The sequence below is a fragment of the Ananas comosus genome, linkage group 2 (assembly GCF_001540865.1).
Source record: "Ananas comosus cultivar F153 linkage group 2, ASM154086v1, whole genome shotgun sequence".
NCBI lineage: Eukaryota > Viridiplantae > Streptophyta > Magnoliopsida > Poales > Bromeliaceae > Ananas > Ananas comosus.
Window position 1 is genome coordinate 16,485,632 of NC_033622.1, and position 20,950 is coordinate 16,506,581.

Genomic DNA, 20,950 nt, shown 5'->3' on the forward strand with positions numbered 1-20,950 from the left:
TGTATATCACGTCTCCCTCTCTACTCACACTTTCTAACTCTTCCCCCTAAAAAATTAAAAAATAAAATAAAAAATTATATGGACATGATTCACCATAGACCAACCCATTCCAAGTTTCCAACTCCATTCATCATTTCTACGTTTATTCCCATCTAATTCAATAAATCAAAACAGTTTCATATTTACACATTATTTCTTTTTGATGAGTAGATTTTGAAATAAAGGATTAATCTCAAAGAAGAGCGCAATGCACTTCTTGACTAGCTAAGAAGTTCTTTTGGGTGGCCTTTGAGGATTTTATTCCGCTGCAGCATCTCTATGGAGATGTCGAAGCGCAGATCCTCAGAATCTACAATGTCCACCACAATTCTGCCTATTGTGATGTTTCAATTTATACCTAATTTTCTATGTTTGTCAAATTCTCTCCATGTAAATATATATAGCGAAAAAAGTGGTGATTCAGAAATTAAGGCGCGGCAACTAGGGAGTTTTTAATTGTTCGAGATCACTAATAATATTTTGTCACAAGTCATTTAAGAGATTTAGTACTCCAAGGAAGCATGCACAGTACTGGTTTAGTTTTTTGCCAACGCGTTGGCTGTTTAGTATTTAATTAACGCCGCTAATTGGTTAGTTTGGAACGATCATCCGTTTCACTAGCACATGTTTCACCCCACCGGACTAACTTAATTTCCGCCTCAGAAACATAAATAAATAAGAAAAAGAAATACTTGTTGTCAGTTCACAGATTTTAATTTAATAAGTTACACTCCAAGGTTGCCTGCCTGTACACGGCCGGCCGGAAACGTTTTCACGAAACCAGTTATATAAATTTTGGCTTCCATCAAATTAAGTGCGAGCGAGCGGCGGGAGCATCAAGCTATAGCCATGAAGACATTACAAGTCCTTTCGTACCCTCCTTTTGCTCGTAAGCTGCGCGGTGATGCTGGCCTCGGAATCGGAAGCGAAACACATCTTCTGGCATAGCACCTTCAGGTATCCCTGGTGGAACAACGGGATGCCGCTGTGGACAGGGTATTTGGTGAATCCACGGTTGATACATCCACGCGCACCAGCTGCTCCAGAACATCCCTACTGCTGGTACCGTCTCAGACGGACAATCCAGTGTGTCACTCCATCTTCCAGTTCTTCTATGGAAAAATACAGACGCTCAGCCCAGAATGCTGCTACCATGTGAAGATGATCAGAGACGAGCGCCGAATCGGTGTTCACTCGCTTCGCTGATGGCTTTGACAAACAAAATCAAGTCCCATTGTGCTTTGTCCGCTCCAGCCCCAGCTCCACATTGAAAACACTTGCTGGTCATACCAATCAAGTTAACGTATCTAGCTTGGGGTTTACTAGAGAAGTTGATTTTCAAGAAATAGCAATCAACTATTATGCTAGTATAATACGAAAAGATAAAAATAGTAAAAGGGTTATATCCAATGATGGTAAAGTAGCACAAAATGCTTATCACAAAGGTGCTTTACCTAACGATCCTTAGATACATGCACAAATCACAATGATAGGCCCAACCTTTTCAGTAACCACTATTTTTTTTACTTATGATACAATGATCAAAATAGTAAATTCAAGAACTAAAAAATTATTAGTACTAAGACCTTAGTGCTTTTAAAAATGCTAATGATATATCTCTTACGGGTGATGAATATTTCTCACTAATAACACTTACTAGTGATAGATATATATCTTACACTTCCTATCTCAAAATTGAGACATTCCTTTTAGAATTTTAATAAAAAATAAGCAGATTATAGTAAAAAAAAGGGTGTAAGGTCTATTTATTGGCGGAGCTAAGAGATATACTTTAAGCTAGCCATGCACAACAGTATTCTCAACTAGCATGTGTCCTTACATAGGATTCACTAGGAGCTTATTCTCTTCTTCAACAGGGTACTCTATAAAACTGGTTAGGAATAAAAAGATGCAACTTATTCTTGCAACTAGTAAAGGAATAATAAAGATGCAACTTATTCTTGCAACTCGTAAAAAAACATGAACCACAAGAAGCCTGTAAAAATGATGAGGAATAGTAAAGATGCAACTTAGTCTTGCAACTAGTTAAAAGACATGCCTACTAGTGTATGATTTATACCTAAAAATAGTGCGTACTGCTCTCGTACATTTATATACAACAACATAAATGATCCAAAATAAGACAGTTAATCTTGTGTTAGCTGCAGTGGCTGCCATGGATCACTTTGCAGCAGCACAAGCAAACCCAATAAGAGCAACAAAAAAGCAACGCCAGTGAAGATCTAGCAGGAATGTAGGACATCCATTTAAGTAACACGAGAGTATGGAAGCATAGTAGAGAAACCACCAACTAAACTCACTCTTAAGGAACATAGTGTCTAAGCACATTCAAACAAAACAATAGACAGCGAGGCCCCTATTGCAGGCTAAAGCGAAGCTGACCTCATCCAACATAGATATGTAAAACTAAAGATCCAAAATCGTCACATCTAAGATAACAAGTCATTAAAATTTAGAACTGACTATTAGGCAATAAAGTAAAGCAGTAGATTCTTAGTCAACTTCCTCCATCTTGCTCTCCCCAGCATCATCCTCCAGGGGGGGCATGTCGGTGTCCTCATTGGCCACCTCTTCCTCATCAATGCTGAGACCCAACTTCAGCATGCGGTGTATCCTGTTGCCAAAGGTGTTGGGGTCATCGAGGCTGAAGCCAGAGGTAAGGAGGGCAGTCTCGAACAGCAGCATCACAAGGTCTTTCACCGACTTGTCATTCTTGTCAGCATCAGCCCTCTTCCTCAGCTCCTCCATGATGGGGTTCTCCGGGTTGATCTCCATAGTCTTCTTGCTTGACATGTACCCAGCCATGCTCGAGTCCCTCAGCGCCTGCGCCTTCATGATCCTCTCCATGTTGGCCGTCCACCCGTACTCCCCAGTCACCAAGCAGCATGGAGAGTCGACTACACGATCAGACACCACAACCTTCTCCACCCTGTCACCAAGCACCTCCTTGATCACCTTGCATAGCCCCTCAAACTTTTCCTTGAGGGCTTCTTGCTTCTTCTTCTCATCTTCGCTCTCGTCGAGCTTGAGACCTTCCTTGGTTGCAGACACCAACTTCTTCCCTTCAAACTCCTTCAGCTGGCCCACTGCGTACTCATCGATAGCATCAACCATGAAGAGGACCTCGTAGCCCTTCTTCTTCAGCTTCTCTAGAAAGGGGGAGTTCTCGACAGCCTTCTTGCTCTCACCAGTGATGTAGTAGATGTCGTTCTGGCCCTCCTTCATCCTTGTGACATAGTCCTTGAGGCTGGTCATCTCATCACCACTCTTGGTGGAATGGAACCTCAGCAGCTCCGCGAGCTTCGACCTGTTTTGGGCGTCCTCATGGATGCCAAGTTTGAGGTTCTTGGAGAACGCCTCATAGAACTTGTTGTAGTCCTCCTTGTTCTCGGCAATCTCAAAGAAGAGCTCAACGCACTTCTTGACTAAGTTCTTGCGGATGACCTTGAGGATTTTATTCTGCTGCAGCGTCTCTCTGGAGATGTTAAGGGGCAGATCCTCGGAATCAACAATACCCTTAACGAAGCTCAGGTACTCTGGCATCAGCTCTTCACAGTTGTCCATGATGAAGACACGGCGGACATAGAGCTTGATGTTGTTGAGCTTCTTCCTCGTGTCAAAGAGGTCAAACGGAGCCCTTTTGGGAACAAAGAGGACAGCCTTGAACTCGAGCTGGCCCTCCACAGAGAAGTGCTTGACTGCAAGGTGCTCCTCCCAGTCATTGGTCAGACTCTTGTAGAAGGCAGCATACTCTTCCTTGGTAATCTCCTCAGGCTTCCTCATCCAGATGGGCTTCTGCTTGTTGACCAGGGACCATTCATGGGACACTTCCTTGATCTTCTTCTTTTTCTTCTCTTTCTCTTCCTTCTCCTCATCAACATCCTCGACCTTGCCTTCCTCAGTATCCTTCTTGTCCTCCTCATCCTCATCATCAGAGATTTCCTTCTCAGTGGTCTTCTCAACCCATAGGGAGATGGGGTAGCTAATGAACTCGGAGTGCTTCTTGATCAGATCCTTAAGACGGCGCTCCTCAAGGTATTCCAACTGCAACCCCAACAAACAGACATAAATATTAGGCTGAATTGTTCTATAACACTTCTTTAGATTGGCCACCACGTGACACATGGCAGTGCAAAAGGCAGAATTCTATTGGTCAGCATATTAAGACGAAAGGAAACAAATGGCCCATCAGTACACAAGTATGATAAACTTAATACTAAAGAATAATTACCATGATCAATAATTCTTTGGTATATGAGGAAAATGGGATCAAAGAGTCATGCCCTGGAATTTCAGATTCAAAGGTGGGGGCAAAACAAATTACTGAATTTCGCAGAAAGTAACTCTAGCATTACAGAAAGGAAAAAATACGAAGGATGCTTTTACAGCTTCCAATAGAAATAAACTCCAATTGATTGCATACCTTTTACTACAAATATGAGTCAAATGACTAGTTTTATAGCATTTGGGCATACCATTTTAACATTCCTTGTTAATAGAATTTTCTTGAATTCTTTCAACCCAACCATTAAATGACCCAATTTTCATCCTACAATAATACGCTAAAAATGTTTGAACAACTCAATAAAAGTAAAACTTCCTCGTTTAAGTCTAGAAGGATTAACTAAAATTCTAAATAGTGAAATAGGAACTGAAATCTTAAACAGATAATCAGAAGGTTAAGAAGATAATCAGAAGGTTAAGACCAAACAAAGCACACAAGAAGGCTAACTATTGTGATCGACACATTAGTAACCAAGTGAAAGTTGTAGGCCTTACTATTTCCAAGTAAAAATTACAAGCAAGATTAATCAATGAATTAAAAAAAATGTCAATATGAGAAAGATCAACTAAGCCTCAAGAATTGTCAAAGAATAAGAGATGGCAACTAAAGAAAACTTAGGACATGTCCTCTGAATTTCTACCAAGAATATTATCAGATAACCAATCAAAGACGATTGAAAACACACAATTGAGGCCACCAAATACACAAGAAAATGACGCAAGAAACGCATCAACTTATGATGCATCAGAATGTAAAATGTATATATACTATCAATAGGCACTACTTTAGAAATGCTTTATCGAGACACATCAAATATAATGCTCTAGAGGACCATAAAAATCCTAAAAGCTTTAGAGCTTCCCCTCCCCTAATTCTTTAAAATTAAAATAAATCAGCCTGAAAGTGCTGTTGGATTTTCAAGCCCCCTAAATATGTGTGGTCAATGCAATCACAAACTAGGCCTAAATATATTTAAATTGTAAAATGGTGAAAGCACAATAAAAGGAATATATTGCAAAGTCTACACAATCAGTGATCATAATTTTGAGATAATCCCTCTTGAGATGGCAACATTCCAATATTTAAATAATTATGAACGCATACAACATGCAATTGACTAGCAGGAGAAAAAAACAGGGGGGCAAATATACAAAGAGACCCCATAGGCATGCAATAATTAAATAGTAACTCAAGAGTTCTATATGTGAATTATAAAATATTTAGGAAAGTGCACCTGCTATTTGCTAACAACACAACCAACAAAGCTAGCAAGTCAAAAACTAAAAAGTAAAAGTAACTTGCGTATCGCTAATTATATGCTATCATTATCTAAGAAGTTCGAAAAAGGAAAATCAAAATCACAAATGCAGGACCATCTTCAACTCATACAAAAATACTAGCCTAATAACAAGTCAGCAACCTATGTGAAAAAAGGATACAAAATAAAAAATGATGCATCACCAAATAAGAACATGAACTACATGCCCAAAGTGGCAAGGAGATATACTATATCTCCAATCTAGACTTTTCCCATTAACTATGCCACATGGTAGCTTTGACGACAATGTAAGGTCTAATGCCACACAACAATAAGATGCAAAACACAGCACATCAGCTCATCAAAACATCATGTGTAAATTCTCTATTTAACACCAGAAATCACAAGATCCTTAGATCAAGGAACACCATTCTATGAAAATATAATTAAGCAGGACATGAACTAACAAATCAACTTGAACAAAAGCCAGATGAGTAACTTAACAAATCAACTAGAACAAACGCCAGACTAGTAACTAAATAGGAACGAAGAGAGCAATAACTCAAAGTCCCAGTGATAAACAACTGCTGCATTAACAGAAATAAGAGAGCTTACAACGAACAATTCATCAACCACAGGAAAGCTATAACACAAAATCACTCATAAAATCAAACCAAAACTAAATTAGGGTTTTACTGCTATACCTGATCTTCCTTGAGGAAGAGGGTGATCTTGGTTCCCCTCCCAAGGTTCTCTCCCGAGGTATCCCTAGTAACAGTGAAGGATCCTCCGGCCTGCGACTCCCACACGTACTGCTCATCATCATTGTGCTTGGCGGTCACGACGACCCTTTCGGCGACAAGGTAGGCCGAGTAGAAGCCAACACCGAATTGACCGATCATACTAACATCGGCACCAGCGGCGAGCGCCTCCATGAACTCCTTCGTCCCCGATCTAGCGATCGTGCCGAGATTGTTCACGAGATCGGACTTAGTCATGCCGATCCCGCTGTCGATGATGGAGAGCGTCTTCGACGCCTTGTCGGGGATGATGTGGATGAAGAGCTCCGGCTGCGCATCGAGCTTGCTCTTGTCCGTGAGGCTCTCGAACCGGATCTTATCCAGGGCCTGTTTTAGGGTTAGGGTTCTAAGACCATTAGCGATCGAAAAAGCAAAATAAGCAACGAAGAAGCGTAAAGAGAGAGAGATCTGAGGATTTAGGGGAGAGATCGGGGGGATCCTTACATCGGAGGAGTTGCTGATGAGCTCACGGAGGAAGATCTCCTTGTTGGAGTAGAAGGTGTTGATGATGAGGCTGAGGAGCTGGTTGATCTCAGCCTGGAAAGCGAAGGTCTCCGTCTCCGCCGCCATGATAGTGCTTAGCAAGAGGTGCGCGCGCGAGAGAGAGAGAGAGAGGGAGACGAAGATAAAAAGACGGAGGAGGCGAGGAGGCAAAGAGATCTAGGGTTTACTATGAGAGGGCGTAACGAGGTTGCGCGGAAGAGAATATATATAGAGTGGAGGGAGAGGGGTTCTAGATCCTTCTAAAGACCCAGGACCAGAGGAGAGTGGCCCCGATTCGGAATAGTTTGTTGAAATGTCGATCGCGTGGAGGCGCGCACAAATCGGAGATAGTGGGCTTGACCATGCAGTTTAAGTTCCGGCCCATTGGGCCTTTTTTTTAACAACTAAGCCTTGTTCCGGATAATTTTCTTATACTCAGGAGACCATGTTCGGCCCAGTAAATACCGGGCCGGGTTGGGCCCGTTAACCCATGTTTATACATTCAAACGTTTAACCTTTCTCTAGGGTTTGAAGGTCCTATAAAGGAGTTAAAACTCTGCCCCATCGCCGTCCTCCCCCAATTCTTTTCCTGTACTAGGGTTTCAAGGTTTTTTTTTTTTTGTTATTATTATTATTATTATTATTAAAGGATTAGGGCTACATGTACCGAGATTAGGGTTTCTGATTGCCCTAGTCTTGAAATCGCCTGCAAGGCTGTAGCAACAGGAACTAAAACGGGGGAAGAAAACTGGTCGGATCGCTCTTCTTCTCTTTCCTAAGCAATCCGCTTACCAAACTTCCCACAGTTTTCTTTTTTTTTTTTCAATTAAGTGATTTTAGCCCCTTTTATATGTTGGGTGTTATAGCGAGGAGGATAGAAGAAGGGGATGGTGCATGTGTTAGCCATTTTTAGAGGACCTCCTCGCACATCAAGAGCTACCTCTTCGATTTTTAATGTTTTTAGTATTTTTTTTCACTCCCTCTATCTCTCTTTTCTCTCTTTTTTTCTTTTTTTAATGTAGCTCGGTCATCTTCCGGGCAAGCTGTGTGCCGATTATCGCAGTTTGCGTCATTTGATGCCTACATTCAACTATTTATTTATTTATTTTGAAAAAAGCTGAAATTAGTTTTAGTTTTTTCTGACTATTTTTTGGGGGTTTCATTTTAATTCGTTGATCCTCTTGGTTAAATTGTGTTCTATAATTAGTTTAAGTTTTTCGGACGAAAAAAGAAAACAATAGTAGTTAATGAAAATGATTGGAAAAATTATCAGTAGCATTTTATTTGAAGTGTAAGTTAAGGAAATGAATAGAAGACGAGAAACGAGAAATCACAGAGCGATTTAGTTTAAACAATGGTAATCCACTGCTTATAATTATAATAATAATAATAATATAATAAACATTAAAAGCTATCGCATGGTTATTGGATGCATGAACCTGTAATCTAACACCTCACCCACAAGCGTCTCTGGCTTATGATGATAAAATATCTCCCACTCTTTTGTTTAAATCTGTAGACACAACGCATGTAGTACAATCGTTGTAGAAAACGAAGGCTCCCGAGGAATTATACCACCAGCCCCAGCTTAACTCACATTTTTTTTTTGGTTATAAGAGTCCTGGATGTTGTTCAACAGCGGGGCTAGAAAAGGTGTGAACTTGGTAGCCACTGTTGCTAACCGACACGGGAACAATTCCTTATGAATTGACTCTGCACACAACCCACAAGAATTGTCTCTCTCCAATCATAGTCCAGTAGGAGATCGATCCATTTCCAGGCCCTGCTTTCGAGTGTTCCAACTTACTTTAGCAAATCATGTTCGCCCAGTTTCTCCCAACTTCAAATTTTTGAATCTGAAGAAGTAGAAGAGGTGCAAAGATGATAGGATAGGTCCTGCAGCACTTTTATTGCTTCTAGCAGCAATAACACCAGCTGCAGCTGCTGCGGCTGCAGGCATAGCCGCCGGATGCCCGACGGCCTGCGGTGGCATCAGCATCCCCTACCCTTTCGGCATCGGTTTAACATGCTCCCGCCAAGGCTTCAACCGCACCTGCGACCAAAACCATCAGCCTCCGAAGCTCTTCTTAGGCGATGGCACAATTCAAATTCATTGCTCCGCGCGACAGCCTGCATCAATACCAAGATACTGAGCACCCCTTCTCTTGACTTCAGCTACTCCTGGACCGGCCTGCCGGCCGACGGCCCCTACACTCTCTCCGTCTCCGAGAATCAGTTCACGGCCATCGGCTGTGGAGTCCTCGCCAACTTCGTGTTCCCGGATTCAGAGGAGCTCGTCAGCATCTGCGCCTCCGTCTGCGTGACGAGGAAGCTCGTGCTCCGTCGGATGGCTCGTGCTCCGCCGTCGGCTGCTGCCGGATGACCGTGCCGATTGGGCTCAGATCGTCCGATATCCGGCTCAGGTCGCTAAACCAGACGCCTAGCTGGGCCGTCAGGTTCACGAACAAGGCCTTCGTGGTGGAGCAGGAATGGTTCAGGAGAAACTCCCGCATGCTGGAGCAGAAGTTCAGCTCAGGAGTCGACGATCCTTCCGCGATGGATTCGCTGGCGATCCCAGCCGTGCTAGATTGGACGCTCGGCAATTCGTCGTGCGGAGAAGCAAAGAATCGGGCGGACTTTGGCTGCTGAAGCGCAAATAGCGCGGGCATCGACTCCACAGAGTATTCTGGTTATCGGTGCAACTGGTCTGATGGATTCCACGGAAATCCTTATGTTCTTAATGGATGCCAAGGTTTGCAGATTGAAGATATTACTGCTGCTGCACGTATTTTGCATAGAGTTTAGGCTTGTGCTAACTTGGCGTCTGTTCTTCTGATGAGTGGTCAGATGTTGACGACTGCGAGCAACCAGAAACATATCCATGTTATGGAATCTGCCAAAATGAGATAGGATCGTACCAGTGCAGCTGTCCACCAGGAACAAACGGTGATCCGACCATTGAAAAAGGATGCTTCTCCGGCCAAGAACTCTACACAGCTTCAGGTAACATAGCCTCAAAAATGTGAATGCAAAGAACAAATCAGAGCTCTGTAAACGCCAACTTTTACCTGCGCACATACTAATTAGCGCAACATTTAATCTATGCCCAGGTGTAGTTATCGCAGGGGCCGGCATTGGTATTGGGCTTTGAGCTCTGCTCGTCGGCATCGCCTTTCTCATCTACAAGTTGAAGGCAAGGAGAGCGAGAAAGTTGAGAGAGAAATTTTTCAAGAGAAACCGCGGGTTGTTGCTGCAGCAACTGATATCTTCGAATAAGGATATTGCGGATAGGATGAGGATCTTCGGCTTGAAAGAGCTCGAGAAAGCAACCAACGATTTCAACGAGACCTGTATCCTCGGCCGTGGAGGCCACGGCACGGTCTACAAGGGCATCCTGTCGGACCAACGAGTCGTCGCCATTAAGAGGTCCAAAATCATAGTCCAACGAGAGATCGATCAATTCATAAACGAAGTTGCCATCCTGCCGCAAATTAACCATAGGAACGTGGTCCAGCTCTTCGGGTGCTGCCTCGAGACCGAAGTTCCTCTCTTGGTTTACGAGTTCATCTCTAACGGAACCCTTTCCAACCATCTTCACGTTCAAGGCGCCCGTTCTTTGTCTTGGGATTATCGGCTAAGGATTGCGGCAGAAACCGCGAGGGCTCTAGCCTATCTGCACTCAGCTGCTTCCATATCAGTGTTCCACAGAGATGTCAAGTCAGCCAACATACTTCTTGATGATAATTTTACGGCGAAGGTGTCTGATTTCGGGGCCTCGAGATCCGTTCCGTTAGACCTAGATCTGGCGGGCATCACCACAGCTATCCATGGAACCTACGGTTATTTGGACCCTGAGTACTACCATACGAGCCGGCTAACTGAGAAGAGCTATGTTTATAGCTTTGGTGTTATTCTTGCGGAGTTGCTAACAAGAGAGAGAGACCAATTTCAAACTCGAAATTGCCGACAGGTCAAAGTCTTGCCGCGCACTTTGTATGGTTAATGAGAAACGACAGCCTCTTTGAGATTCTGGATCAGCAAGTCGTGGAGGAGGGGCAGAGAGTAGAAATAGAAGCAGTTGCAGCCCTCGCAGAGATGTGCTTAAGGTTGAAAGGTGAAGAAAGGCCTACAATGAAAGAAGTTGAAGTGAAACTCGAAGCCCTCGGAGGCTCCAAGAAGGGGGCTAGGCACCCCTGGGCTGCACAGAGGTTGGAACAGAGTCAGAGATTGCTAAGCCATGTATCAACTGAAGATAGGGTGGCTGATATGACCAGGCAGTATAGCTTGGAGAATGAACTCGCGTTGTCATCGTTACCGCGATAAATTTAGCTGTTCCGCTACACCAGTTTTTGCTCTATCACAAGTTGCATGCTGCTCTGTTAGATGCCCAGTGATTTATATGGATGCTATCCTTTTTTTGGTGACATCTCCTATATTGTTGTGCTACCAAGAAACAGGTTATATTGTTTAGTAAATTCATACGACAGGTTATATTGTTTAGTAAATTCAACCATTCAAGACATCAGAATGGTGACATCGAGTGCACCAGAGAAGAAACTTTAATTACCCTAGTATTCCACAGCACATCAACCTTCGCTATAAGAATATCACAAGGCTGGGTCATATATATATATATATATATATATATATATATATATATATATATATATATATATATATATATATAGAGTGAGGCTACTATGCTATCGGAAGCACGGAGCCTTCCGTGCTTCCAGCTCGTTTTCGATGTTGCGACTTTCGAATCGTCGATCGGCTCCGTTAAACTTGATCTAGAGTATTTGAAGTACCTAGAAAATAAATTTTATGATTTTACGATATCATTTGCCTAGTGAACGAAGGGGCTCAAAATCAACGGCTGAAAATAAAAATCTTACAAAATGTAATAATATGACATTAAAATTTTAAATCAAAGATATTGATCTTGTTTTATATAGTATAAAGAATTTTCTATCAAAATTTCACGTGATTTGGATATTTCTACACCGTTAAACTTGCAAACGGCTCACTACGGCCATTGAAATTTGTTGATTTTGAGCCCATTCGATCACTAGGCAAATGATATCGAAAAATAATAAAATTTATTTTCTAGGTACTCCAAATACTCTAAATCAAGTTTAACGGAGCCGATCGACGATTCGAAAGTCGCAACATCGAAAACGAGCTGAAAGCACGGAAGGCTCCGTACTTCCGATAGCATAGTAGCCTCACTCTATATATATATATGTGTGTGTGTATTTGTGTGTGCATGTGCATTTATATTTCATTAGATATAAGAAAATAAGTAGGTGAAAATTCACTAAATTCCTTAATCAGTATTAGCAAAATTACACCAGCAACTGTGGTTAAATTCATCTATTAGAATTAATTGAATTCAGCCTATCATTAGGTCGGTGAATTGCACCAAAAGCTTCTCCGTGTTTCCATTTCAAACCGATCAAATTTAACTAAGATTTCCACACTAACTACACAATACCAATGCTGGAGATCATCCCGTCCTGTACCCATCTGCTTCCTTTTCGATCTTGTGAAAAGCATCTACGAAATAGCCATCCCTTTCAACTATTCCATTCAGATGTACTGCACGTAAATTACACCATCTCTGATGAGCAAATCAGAATAAATTACACGAGGACTAGGCCAGGGATCTAGAACTTGAAAAGAGCTACATAGTATACAATGATGGCGTCGTGACAAGAGACCCACTACATTAGCTTCTCCCGGGACAGTTCACACGAGGTACCTGTTGACAAACAAAAGAAAGGCTATTAATTAGGGCACGAAACAAAAGCTCCTTGGAAGAGATATATATATATATATATATATATATATATATATATATATATAAAAAGAAAAACTAAGGATGAATGTCAATTGCTCTGACTACATAAAAAGAATAAAAAGCATAGTAAAAGTTGGTCCGACAATCCAAAATCTGTCCTAGGTTGAATGTCAATTGCTCTCACTCCAATAAAAAGATTAAAAAGCATGCTAAAGGCCATTCTACAATCCAAAATCCAGACTCTAGCAGTAGTTAGTCACAAGGTATTGATGATGGTGTGTTGGATAACTCCTCCCCCGCCTCTCAGTAACAAGTGCTTCTGCTATGCACCTTTGGATTTTCTCAACACACATACACAGAGTAACGCATACACAAACACGTATATATACACACACATTGTGTGTGTGTGCGCGCGCGCGTGCACGCGTAGGGGGGCAAAAGAACATGCAGTAAGAAAACTTCCTGGAGTCCATGAACTAAAGTGCACATAAAAAATTAGCAAATAATATATAAGAAAAAGTTTACCTTTTTGTTTCCCATCCAAATAAATATAGCAGGAGACGAATGCGTATATTACAGATCTCCAGAGAAAAATATGTAGTACTACCACATTAACTGCTAATCAACTGCAAGATGCCTGCAGATTCATCATATTTCCATCTGCAGAACCAGTTTTTTAGAATGTAACAAAGATTATGTAGATATATATATATATAAATATATATAAAAAGCACAGAAGCAAGGAAACAAAATTATCATGCAACTTTGTTAAAATCTTCCTGACACCCTTACAATCATCTACCACTATGCACATGCACTCTCATTAGGAAAACCTACCAGTATTTAAATAACAGCTTTCAAGGTAACAACACCCATCTTTCTTATTCTCATACTGCTAGAAACCTAAGGTGATATGCAACAACAATATGGGCTTCATATGCCTAATCTTCCCAAAGTTGAAAAGCCTTATTGTAGTTCATGAATTCATTCATCTTCTACCGTCCAATAAAACTACGATGCATAAAGTTACAACCATCCACTAAATACTCCTGAATAACATTACGAATTGACTTGCTATATTTTAGTGCACCTTAAAAGTCCTCATGTTCGAGTTGCTTTTGAACTGGAAAATAACCAAATTACCCAGCATATTTACAGCTACTATAGAATATTGCTATCACAACTATTTGTTGAAATAGGCCATAGCATCCAATGGAATCCAACAATATCTTTCCAAAATTTCACAAGATAATTATGCCTGAGGAATTCTTTAAGTTAGAAAAGCATACTTGCACATGAAAATCGAATGCAAATTGCTCTTCAAATCAGATAATTCACTTCTTTTTTCCCTCTCTTCCCTAAACTTGTCAATAGAGAAAACTTCACATAGGCCGCGGATTGAGTCAGCCGTTATCTTTCTTTGAATATTTGAAGCATATACCTGTAACAATTTGCAATAAGGAGATCAAAACATTCAATGTTTCAACAGTAAAGCATAATAAAAAATTAACCACTATACAAAAGTTAAAAAATGAAAAAGCTCCTACAAGAATGAGAAAATTTTCACACCATTAAGCATGTTAAAAATAGCACTGAAGCCTAACCACAGAGTATAGGCAAATTGTGACGAAATGCTAACCGAAGAATTAGCCACTTTCTCCTTTTTTGACTTTGCACAGTACAATATAAAAATAAGGACAGCATACACAAATATGGAGGAAGGTAAAGACGGATTAAATAACTTCATAGGTCTTAATTCTATGATAAATGTACAGAACATGACATTGCGTCTGAATTAATTGCAAAAATATTTACAGCTAAAACAATAGTCTAAGGCCTTGCCTAAATATTAATTGCTGCCCAGAATTAGATAAAAAAAATTTGGTCCACTAGGATCTTTACCCCAAATCGATCCAGAAAAAGAGAAAGAAATAAAGAACTTCAGGCTAAATATAAAATAAAACATTTAGCATCTCCAATCGCAGATCATAGGGGCTTTTGAAATTCAATATGCAATGAGTGTGGCCGACACAAAAATGCCTGATTACATTTTGCTGGTTTAATGTCAATTATCAGGAACTTGTTTCAGAAAACGCAGATGCCATATACCAATGTATACTTTGAGCTTAGGATCTAGTAATCAATAACAATCTCTACAACCATTGTAAACCACTCTATCATAACTTACCTCACTGTCCTCAGCAGCAGAAGGTTGTATAACAGTGTCTGGAAGGTCATGGGGTAAGTAATAAGGATTCACAACAGCCCACTTTGATCCAGAACCCTTGTCTTCCCACATAGACTACAGTAAATGGGGAGACTTAGTGTCAGTATGTAAAAACTACATATGGTATGTGGATAAATATAAAAGTAGCTTATAACTATCAAGTGTCAGTATAGTATTAAGAATCACTTCTTTGTGCATCTTTCAGATGAAGGGAGCATCCCAAAATTAAAATATTGACCACAGATGGTAAACTGAACGAAAATTGAGGGCAGGCAAATGGACAGGTGGCTACAAAAAAGAGCAATATTCCCCTTGCTATGCAAAGTGAAAGGTACTTTATGAAATGACAGGCATAATCTTAAGTAGTTACATGACAAAGACGAAAAGGGATGGTAAAGACTTGCCAGGAGCTTTGAAGGGATCGAACTGTTCCCATCAGCAGGAATTAAAACATGGTCCTGAAGCTTGTACAGTGAACCATTAACCTGACAGGCTCTGTAATATAAATTTCCACCCACAACTTGAAGGACATCGCCTACCCAATCCACTGTATGCAAATCGGCAAGCAAAGATCTACAACCATCTCTAACTTCATCCTTAGATTCCAAAACTCCATTTGGAGTTGTCTGATGATTGTCTCCATAATCTAACCCATCATGGCTACCAGCACTATGTTCAGATGCTTCTTTTCCACTCACGCGTTCCTTTAGTTCATTGATCCAGGGCTCACTGACTTGTCGATTTTCATTAGCAGAAGCTTTGATACCGCTTTCCACCTCTGTGTTATTGGTAATACGAGACGTAGAGGGTGCTTGAGACTCATTTGCCTTTTTATTATCAGAACCATTGAGTTGCCCAGACTTCGTGATTTCCGTTGTAACTACAGACATTGACTCAGTAGGGTTATTCTGAATGCTCTCATGAGAACTTTCACATCTTGTGCTTATATTAGTACATACAATCCAATCATTCGAGTTACTAGATAAGATTTCAGCAGACGAATTGCCTTCCCTTTTCATTACAACACCGGACAAATTCGCATGTGCTTCTGCACTTACTGTCCAAGTATTTGGACTCGATTCAACAGTATCACCTCTAGTGTTAGTAGCACATGCGGCATTTGGCATGGTAGAATTTCCATTTGCTATTATTTTTTGTTGATTACTTTTCGGGTCTGAAGATTCGGTTTTTCTCTCTCCAGAAACATGGTTATGCCCCACTGCATTGGATGCGGCCTTGGGTGCACTAGTACTTCTCGTAACTCTACCATATTTAGGTGGCAAAGGCTTGCCATGACTCAAGGTCAGACACTTTGGGCAGTGCCACTCACCTTTAGGAGGTCCTTTATAATTATTAAGACACGTCAAGTGGGTCCCTTTGTCACAATTATCGCAAACGAGCAAGCTTTCCACATCAGTAATAAGAATTTTGCATACTTGGCAATTCAGAGGCTCTTTCATGTATTCAGTTGACAGCGGTGTCCAGTCAGGTGGATTTGAAGCCTTCCGCTGCAATATTTGCTGCACGTATTTGGATATGTCATTAAAAACGGGGGCAACAGATGCTGGATGAGTATATGTTTGGCCTTTTACAGTTTGATGTCCCATAATAAGGTTTCCTGCCCCAGCTTGAATTGTCAATGTCTTCAATTGACGATCCCTCATTGCATGACTTGAAGCTGGCAATAAATTTGATTCATTATCAACCGATTTACTTGTCTGTGCTGGGATAGCTAATGCTAATTGGACAGGAGTTGTTGAGGCTTTTTGCGGTGCATAGTCAACAGAAGTAGCTGACAGAAGATACAATAAGGTAAATTAGAATATCAACAAGGAATAAACAAACCATTTCAGCAATAATAAATAAGATGGACCAAAACATAATATTAAAGAATGAGAATAAAATACAAGGTTGCAAATTGCACACAACCTCAAGTCAAATGTTGAAAGGTAAATGGAGGAGGGGGGAAAAAATGCCAAATAGACTACCAAGATACATACATAGACAGAATTAAGCTAATAGCACAAAAATTCTAAGAATTGCATAATTTGGTAACATGTGAAAGGACAAAGGCAAAGGAGAGATTGGAAGATTACCTCTAGCCTGGGTTAAATAAGTCGGTCCGCCAAATCGTGCATCAAACCTGAGATGTGCTGCTTCTGGATGAGGTGATGCTAACGAAGGGCCCAATACTGCTTTTTCAGGAGTTACTGCTTGATGAATTTCATTTATTTGCGGTTGCTTCAAAGAGGCAGAAGCAGAAGCTAGTGCAGGTGAATATGCGACAGTAGGACTCTGAAAGCCTCCTGCAGAGAGTGCCAATGGACTTGTCTTGTCTAAAGAAAACCTAGATGCTCCATGCAACATAGTTCCTTGGGATGAATAAACAGATGAATTCATGGCAACTTCCTTTGCTTCCTCCATCTGCAAAATTGCAACCAAATTTGCAAGACAAGCCATCAGATATGTAACAGCAAATAACAATTTTGTGCAGATTTGATAATACAAAGGACTAGCATCATTATAACAGCTTCCAGCTAGAAGAGTAAACAAAAAGTAGATAAAAAGTTGCACGTGACTTGCACCCACACTTTCACCAACGGCAGTGCAATAAACAAAAGTAGGCACAAAGAAAAGATAATTAATATCAAACATTTTAGCTCGCTGACCAACTATTCCCTTGGTTACAAGGACATAATGATTTGTCTTAAGCCATACTTTCTTACCTCCGCAATGGAATCATTCAACAAAGTCATGTCCAAGTCTCAACATTGAGTCACCCATATCAACCGAGAATGAAAAATTATCTTCTTCCCTTTTATCTTTTAGAATTTGTTGATTCATAGACATGAAGATATGAGTGAGAGAAGGTAATTTAACAACTCCAGCAGAATTGAAATACATTGCTTTAAAATTCATCGAAAAGATTAGATCAACAAAGCCACAGCATAAGCAGCAGTTATAGCTTGTAAAAAGTGCAAGAGTTCTTCGCCACATTCAACGGTAAAATGCATTCTTGAAAGGTGATAGAGTTCTCTTGATGATGTCATGTGCTACCCTTTTACATAATTACAAATTTGTAAAGAAAAGTTACTCTAGTGATAGAACATGAAGGAGAGTGTCATAATGATTCACAAAGAAAATTTCATGCAAGAGCCCAATTGGATGTTCGAACAAATTACCCAGTGATAACTTGTGCTCTACAAGGATTGCTTTCTAATTGCAATTTAGGGGTTTGTTTCTAGCCCCTTTGCAAATAGTTGGCAATTATGATTTGTCAGGACAACACATTCCACCTATGAAGTGATTTATCTTGTTTCGAGAAAATGACTTGGGAGATCAAATATAGTACCATGGTTGTAGACATCTGATCAATTAGTGTATTCTCATCAACTAAACAAACGAGTAAGAACAAAACAAGATTTTCATCCATCCCGACAGGCTTAATGGAGACTTTAGAGTTCACCAATAACCTACTCTGATTTTGGACTAGTTTGATCTCAGAAGTTAACATTTTCATCCCAATAATGCAGCATACACTCGTAAAATCCAAACCAAGCAGCAATTCAAACACATAACAAATTCGGATTTTCATATCCACCGGAGTAAACCTCTTGTAAACAAATTAACAGCAGAGGGAGGGAGCAGACCTTTCTCTTGGTGAGCGAGACCTTCTCAGCAATGGTCATCTTGGGGGGCCGGAACCCCATCACTGGATCTTTCGAGCGGCTTAGCCCAAGATCCTCCGCCAAAACCCTAACCGCCTCCCTGGAGAACAAATCCTTCGGCCTAACGCCCTCGCACACCCGCGCCAGCCTCTCCCTCGCCTCCGCCATCATCGCCGTCTCCGCCGCCGTCGGATCCCGCCCGCCCCTCATCTCCGCCATCGCCGACAGAACCATCACGACCTCCGCCACGCGCTTCAGCTCCCCGTCCCTCCCCCTCTTCCTCGACGCGGCGGAGGAGGAGGCCGCGCCCTCGTCTCCCATCTCCGTCGGCGGCGGAGATCCCCGTCCCTGGGGCGGCGGCGGCGGAGGAGGAGGAGGCGCGATGGTGCGGCGGCGGAGGAAGGGACCTGCGAGAAAGGGAGGAATCAGGCGCCATTGGAAAGAGAGGGGAGAGGGGGGTGGGGGGAGGAGCGAAACCCTAGCGAGGGCGAAGGAGGGAGGGGGATCGGAAAGAGAGGGAGGGGGCAAAGGGGAGTTTAAATACCTATTTGGCGGGTAATTCTCGAAGGCTTAAGACGTATAGAGAGAGAAAGAGGGTTAAGAAAACTGAAGCGAGGGGGATATCGTAGTGAGATGGCGGTGAGAGTTTGGGGAGCAGGCGATGAGAGAGAGAGAGAGAGAGAGAGAGAGAGAGAGAGGAGAGAGAGAGAAAGAGGGAAAATAGGAGCGATTGGGAAAGAGGGGTTTCCTTTGTTTTACCCCTTTTCTTTTTCTTTTTCTTTTTTTTCTATTTTCGCTTCTCGGGTCGGGATTGAACCGGACCGGATGGTCTTCGAAAGCGGCGTGGGTTTGGATCGGTGACCGACTACGAGGCCGAGTAGGAAATGGACGGAGTGGTCTATGGGAATATGCCACGTGTCCTGTTGCGGGATTTGGCATTTCGGGGCTCTTCGGGTTTTGAAACGGCTGGGTCGAGTCAAGTCCGTCGCTTCGCTAAAGATGACTCGAACTCGGGCTTGACCCGTTTCTCAGGTTCGTGTGTTTGCTAGGGTATGCAGATGAAATAAATTAACGTAAAAAAAAGAAAAGAAAATCTGCAGTGTATATAAATAGCACATATAATTCTTCGATTTTGCATATATAAGAAATGTTACAGATATGAATTTGGCAAATATATGCTAGAGAGACATAGGTGTGAAAAGGGCAAAAAAAAAAAGAAATGTGTACGGCCCCTGTTTGGAAACTCTTGACAGTTTTATGGAGTACTTTTTTACTTTAGTATTAATATTTCACCGCATATATATATATTATTTGGATGGGCATTATATTACTGTATTTTAAATTCTTTTTTTTTTTTAATTATACTGTTTGACATTGCTCCAAAACAGGCGCTAAACAGTTAGATTGGGTCCTGTAAAGGTTGTGCCCATTTAGGGCCGCTTAGTATCGAGGCATTGCAGCTTCATGTACCTGCAGAATGTTGAAAAATTTATGGTAAAATACCTCCATGCACCACGAATGAGAAATAGCGACCATCCAAGAGCAATCGGTGCGACGTGAGACGACTCCCGAAAACAAAATCCCATCTCCATAAGACTAGTAACTCTCTGCACCTCCAAACGAAGCTTATTGATTCCTCAGAATCTGCTGTCGATAGAAAACTTAAATGAGCTTCTAAATCCTAAACCTCAAAGCTTCAATAAAGATGAGGCTGTAGGAAGAACTCTACCGAAATACAAAATAGAGTTGGTAACAGAACGTAAGTAAGAAAAATAGTGGAGGTAGACAAGGAATCAACTGGGGACTAGGCAACAAAAACATGAATAGGTGGCGACATTGATGATTGCATGATAGACGAGAAAGAAGCGGCGGCAAAAACAATGACCCACAACCTCCCGAGGATCATTGGAATTTGGAACCACTGTACATAAGGCAATGAGAGAGGCGCTGGTAGAAGACAGCAGGACGAAATCAATCACAAGCACTTCAACTTCACAGCACGCTCAGGTGGGGAGCCTCTGCTGATGACAGTGATATATAGGATCATCACCTCCAAGTATTTGCACAATAATTTAAGATAACGGATATTCTGTTATTTGAACCCATCAAAATATTGATTGAACAATACTTTCCACCAGATGAATACTGTAACCTCCAGGCACTCTTAAAGTGCAAATAACAAAATAGGAAGCAGCACTACATTTAGATTTAAACCGTGTTATTTCGATCATACACGGAATAATCCTTGAACTGTAGGGCATGTACACTGATTCTAGTTGCCAAGCCCTATGGTTCTGTCTCTATTCAATTCTCGGATCAAGGGTTTACCTCCTAACAATTATTGGGTTTGAGATAGATCACGTTTGCTC

The 20,950-nt window shown here is 41.4% G+C and overlaps 2 protein-coding genes and 1 pseudogene across 2 annotated transcripts; 1 reads left to right on the plus strand and 2 right to left on the minus strand.

The window, feature by feature from the left end:
- LOC109706654 (heat shock protein 81-1) lies at positions 2,284–7,093 on the minus strand. Its single transcript, XM_020227598.1, has 3 exons — positions 6,848–7,093; positions 6,308–6,730; positions 2,284–4,104 (listed from the first exon to the last, which is right to left on the minus strand). Exons 1-3 carry the CDS (start codon positions 6,971–6,973, stop codon positions 2,554–2,556), a joined length of 2,100 nt encoding a protein of 699 aa, XP_020083187.1. The 5' UTR covers positions 6,974–7,093; the 3' UTR covers positions 2,284–2,553.
- Positions 8,512–11,391, plus strand: LOC109728243 (annotated as a pseudogene).
- LOC109706503 lies at positions 12,290–19,299 on the minus strand. The gene is made up of 8 exons (XM_020227378.1): positions 19,126–19,299; positions 18,564–18,988; positions 17,010–17,337; positions 15,318–16,705; positions 14,875–14,988; positions 13,976–14,127; positions 13,212–13,346; positions 12,290–12,647 (listed from the first exon to the last, which is right to left on the minus strand). Exons 2-7 carry the CDS (start codon positions 18,900–18,902, stop codon positions 13,298–13,300), a joined length of 2,370 nt encoding a protein of 789 aa, XP_020082967.1. The 5' UTR covers positions 18,903–18,988; positions 19,126–19,299; the 3' UTR covers positions 12,290–12,647; positions 13,212–13,297.

Bases quoted from the DNA above. Each gene is read 5' to 3' on its own strand.
- LOC109706654 (XM_020227598.1), bottom strand. From the start codon at position 6,973: ATGGCGGCGGAGACGGAGACCTTCGCTTTCCAGGCTGAGATCAACCAG. The intron at 6,731-6,847 runs GTAAGGATCCCC...ACCCTAAAACAG, and splicing joins TCATCAGCAACTCCTCCGAT to GCCCTGGATAAGATCCGGTT. The intron at 4,105-6,307 runs GTATAGCAGTAA...TTGGGGTTGCAG, and splicing joins TCTTCCTCAAGGAAGATCAG to TTGGAATACCTTGAGGAGCG.
- LOC109706503 (XM_020227378.1), bottom strand. From the start codon at position 18,902: ATGGGAGACGAGGGCGCGGCCTCCTCCTCCGCCGCGTCGAGGAAGAGG. The intron at 16,706-17,009 runs GTAATCTTCCAA...ATCTTCTGTCAG, and splicing joins TTATTTAACCCAGGCTAGAG to CTACTTCTGTTGACTATGCA. The intron at 14,128-14,874 runs GTAAGTTATGAT...AAATTGTTACAG, and splicing joins CTGCTGCTGAGGACAGTGAG to GTATATGCTTCAAATATTCA.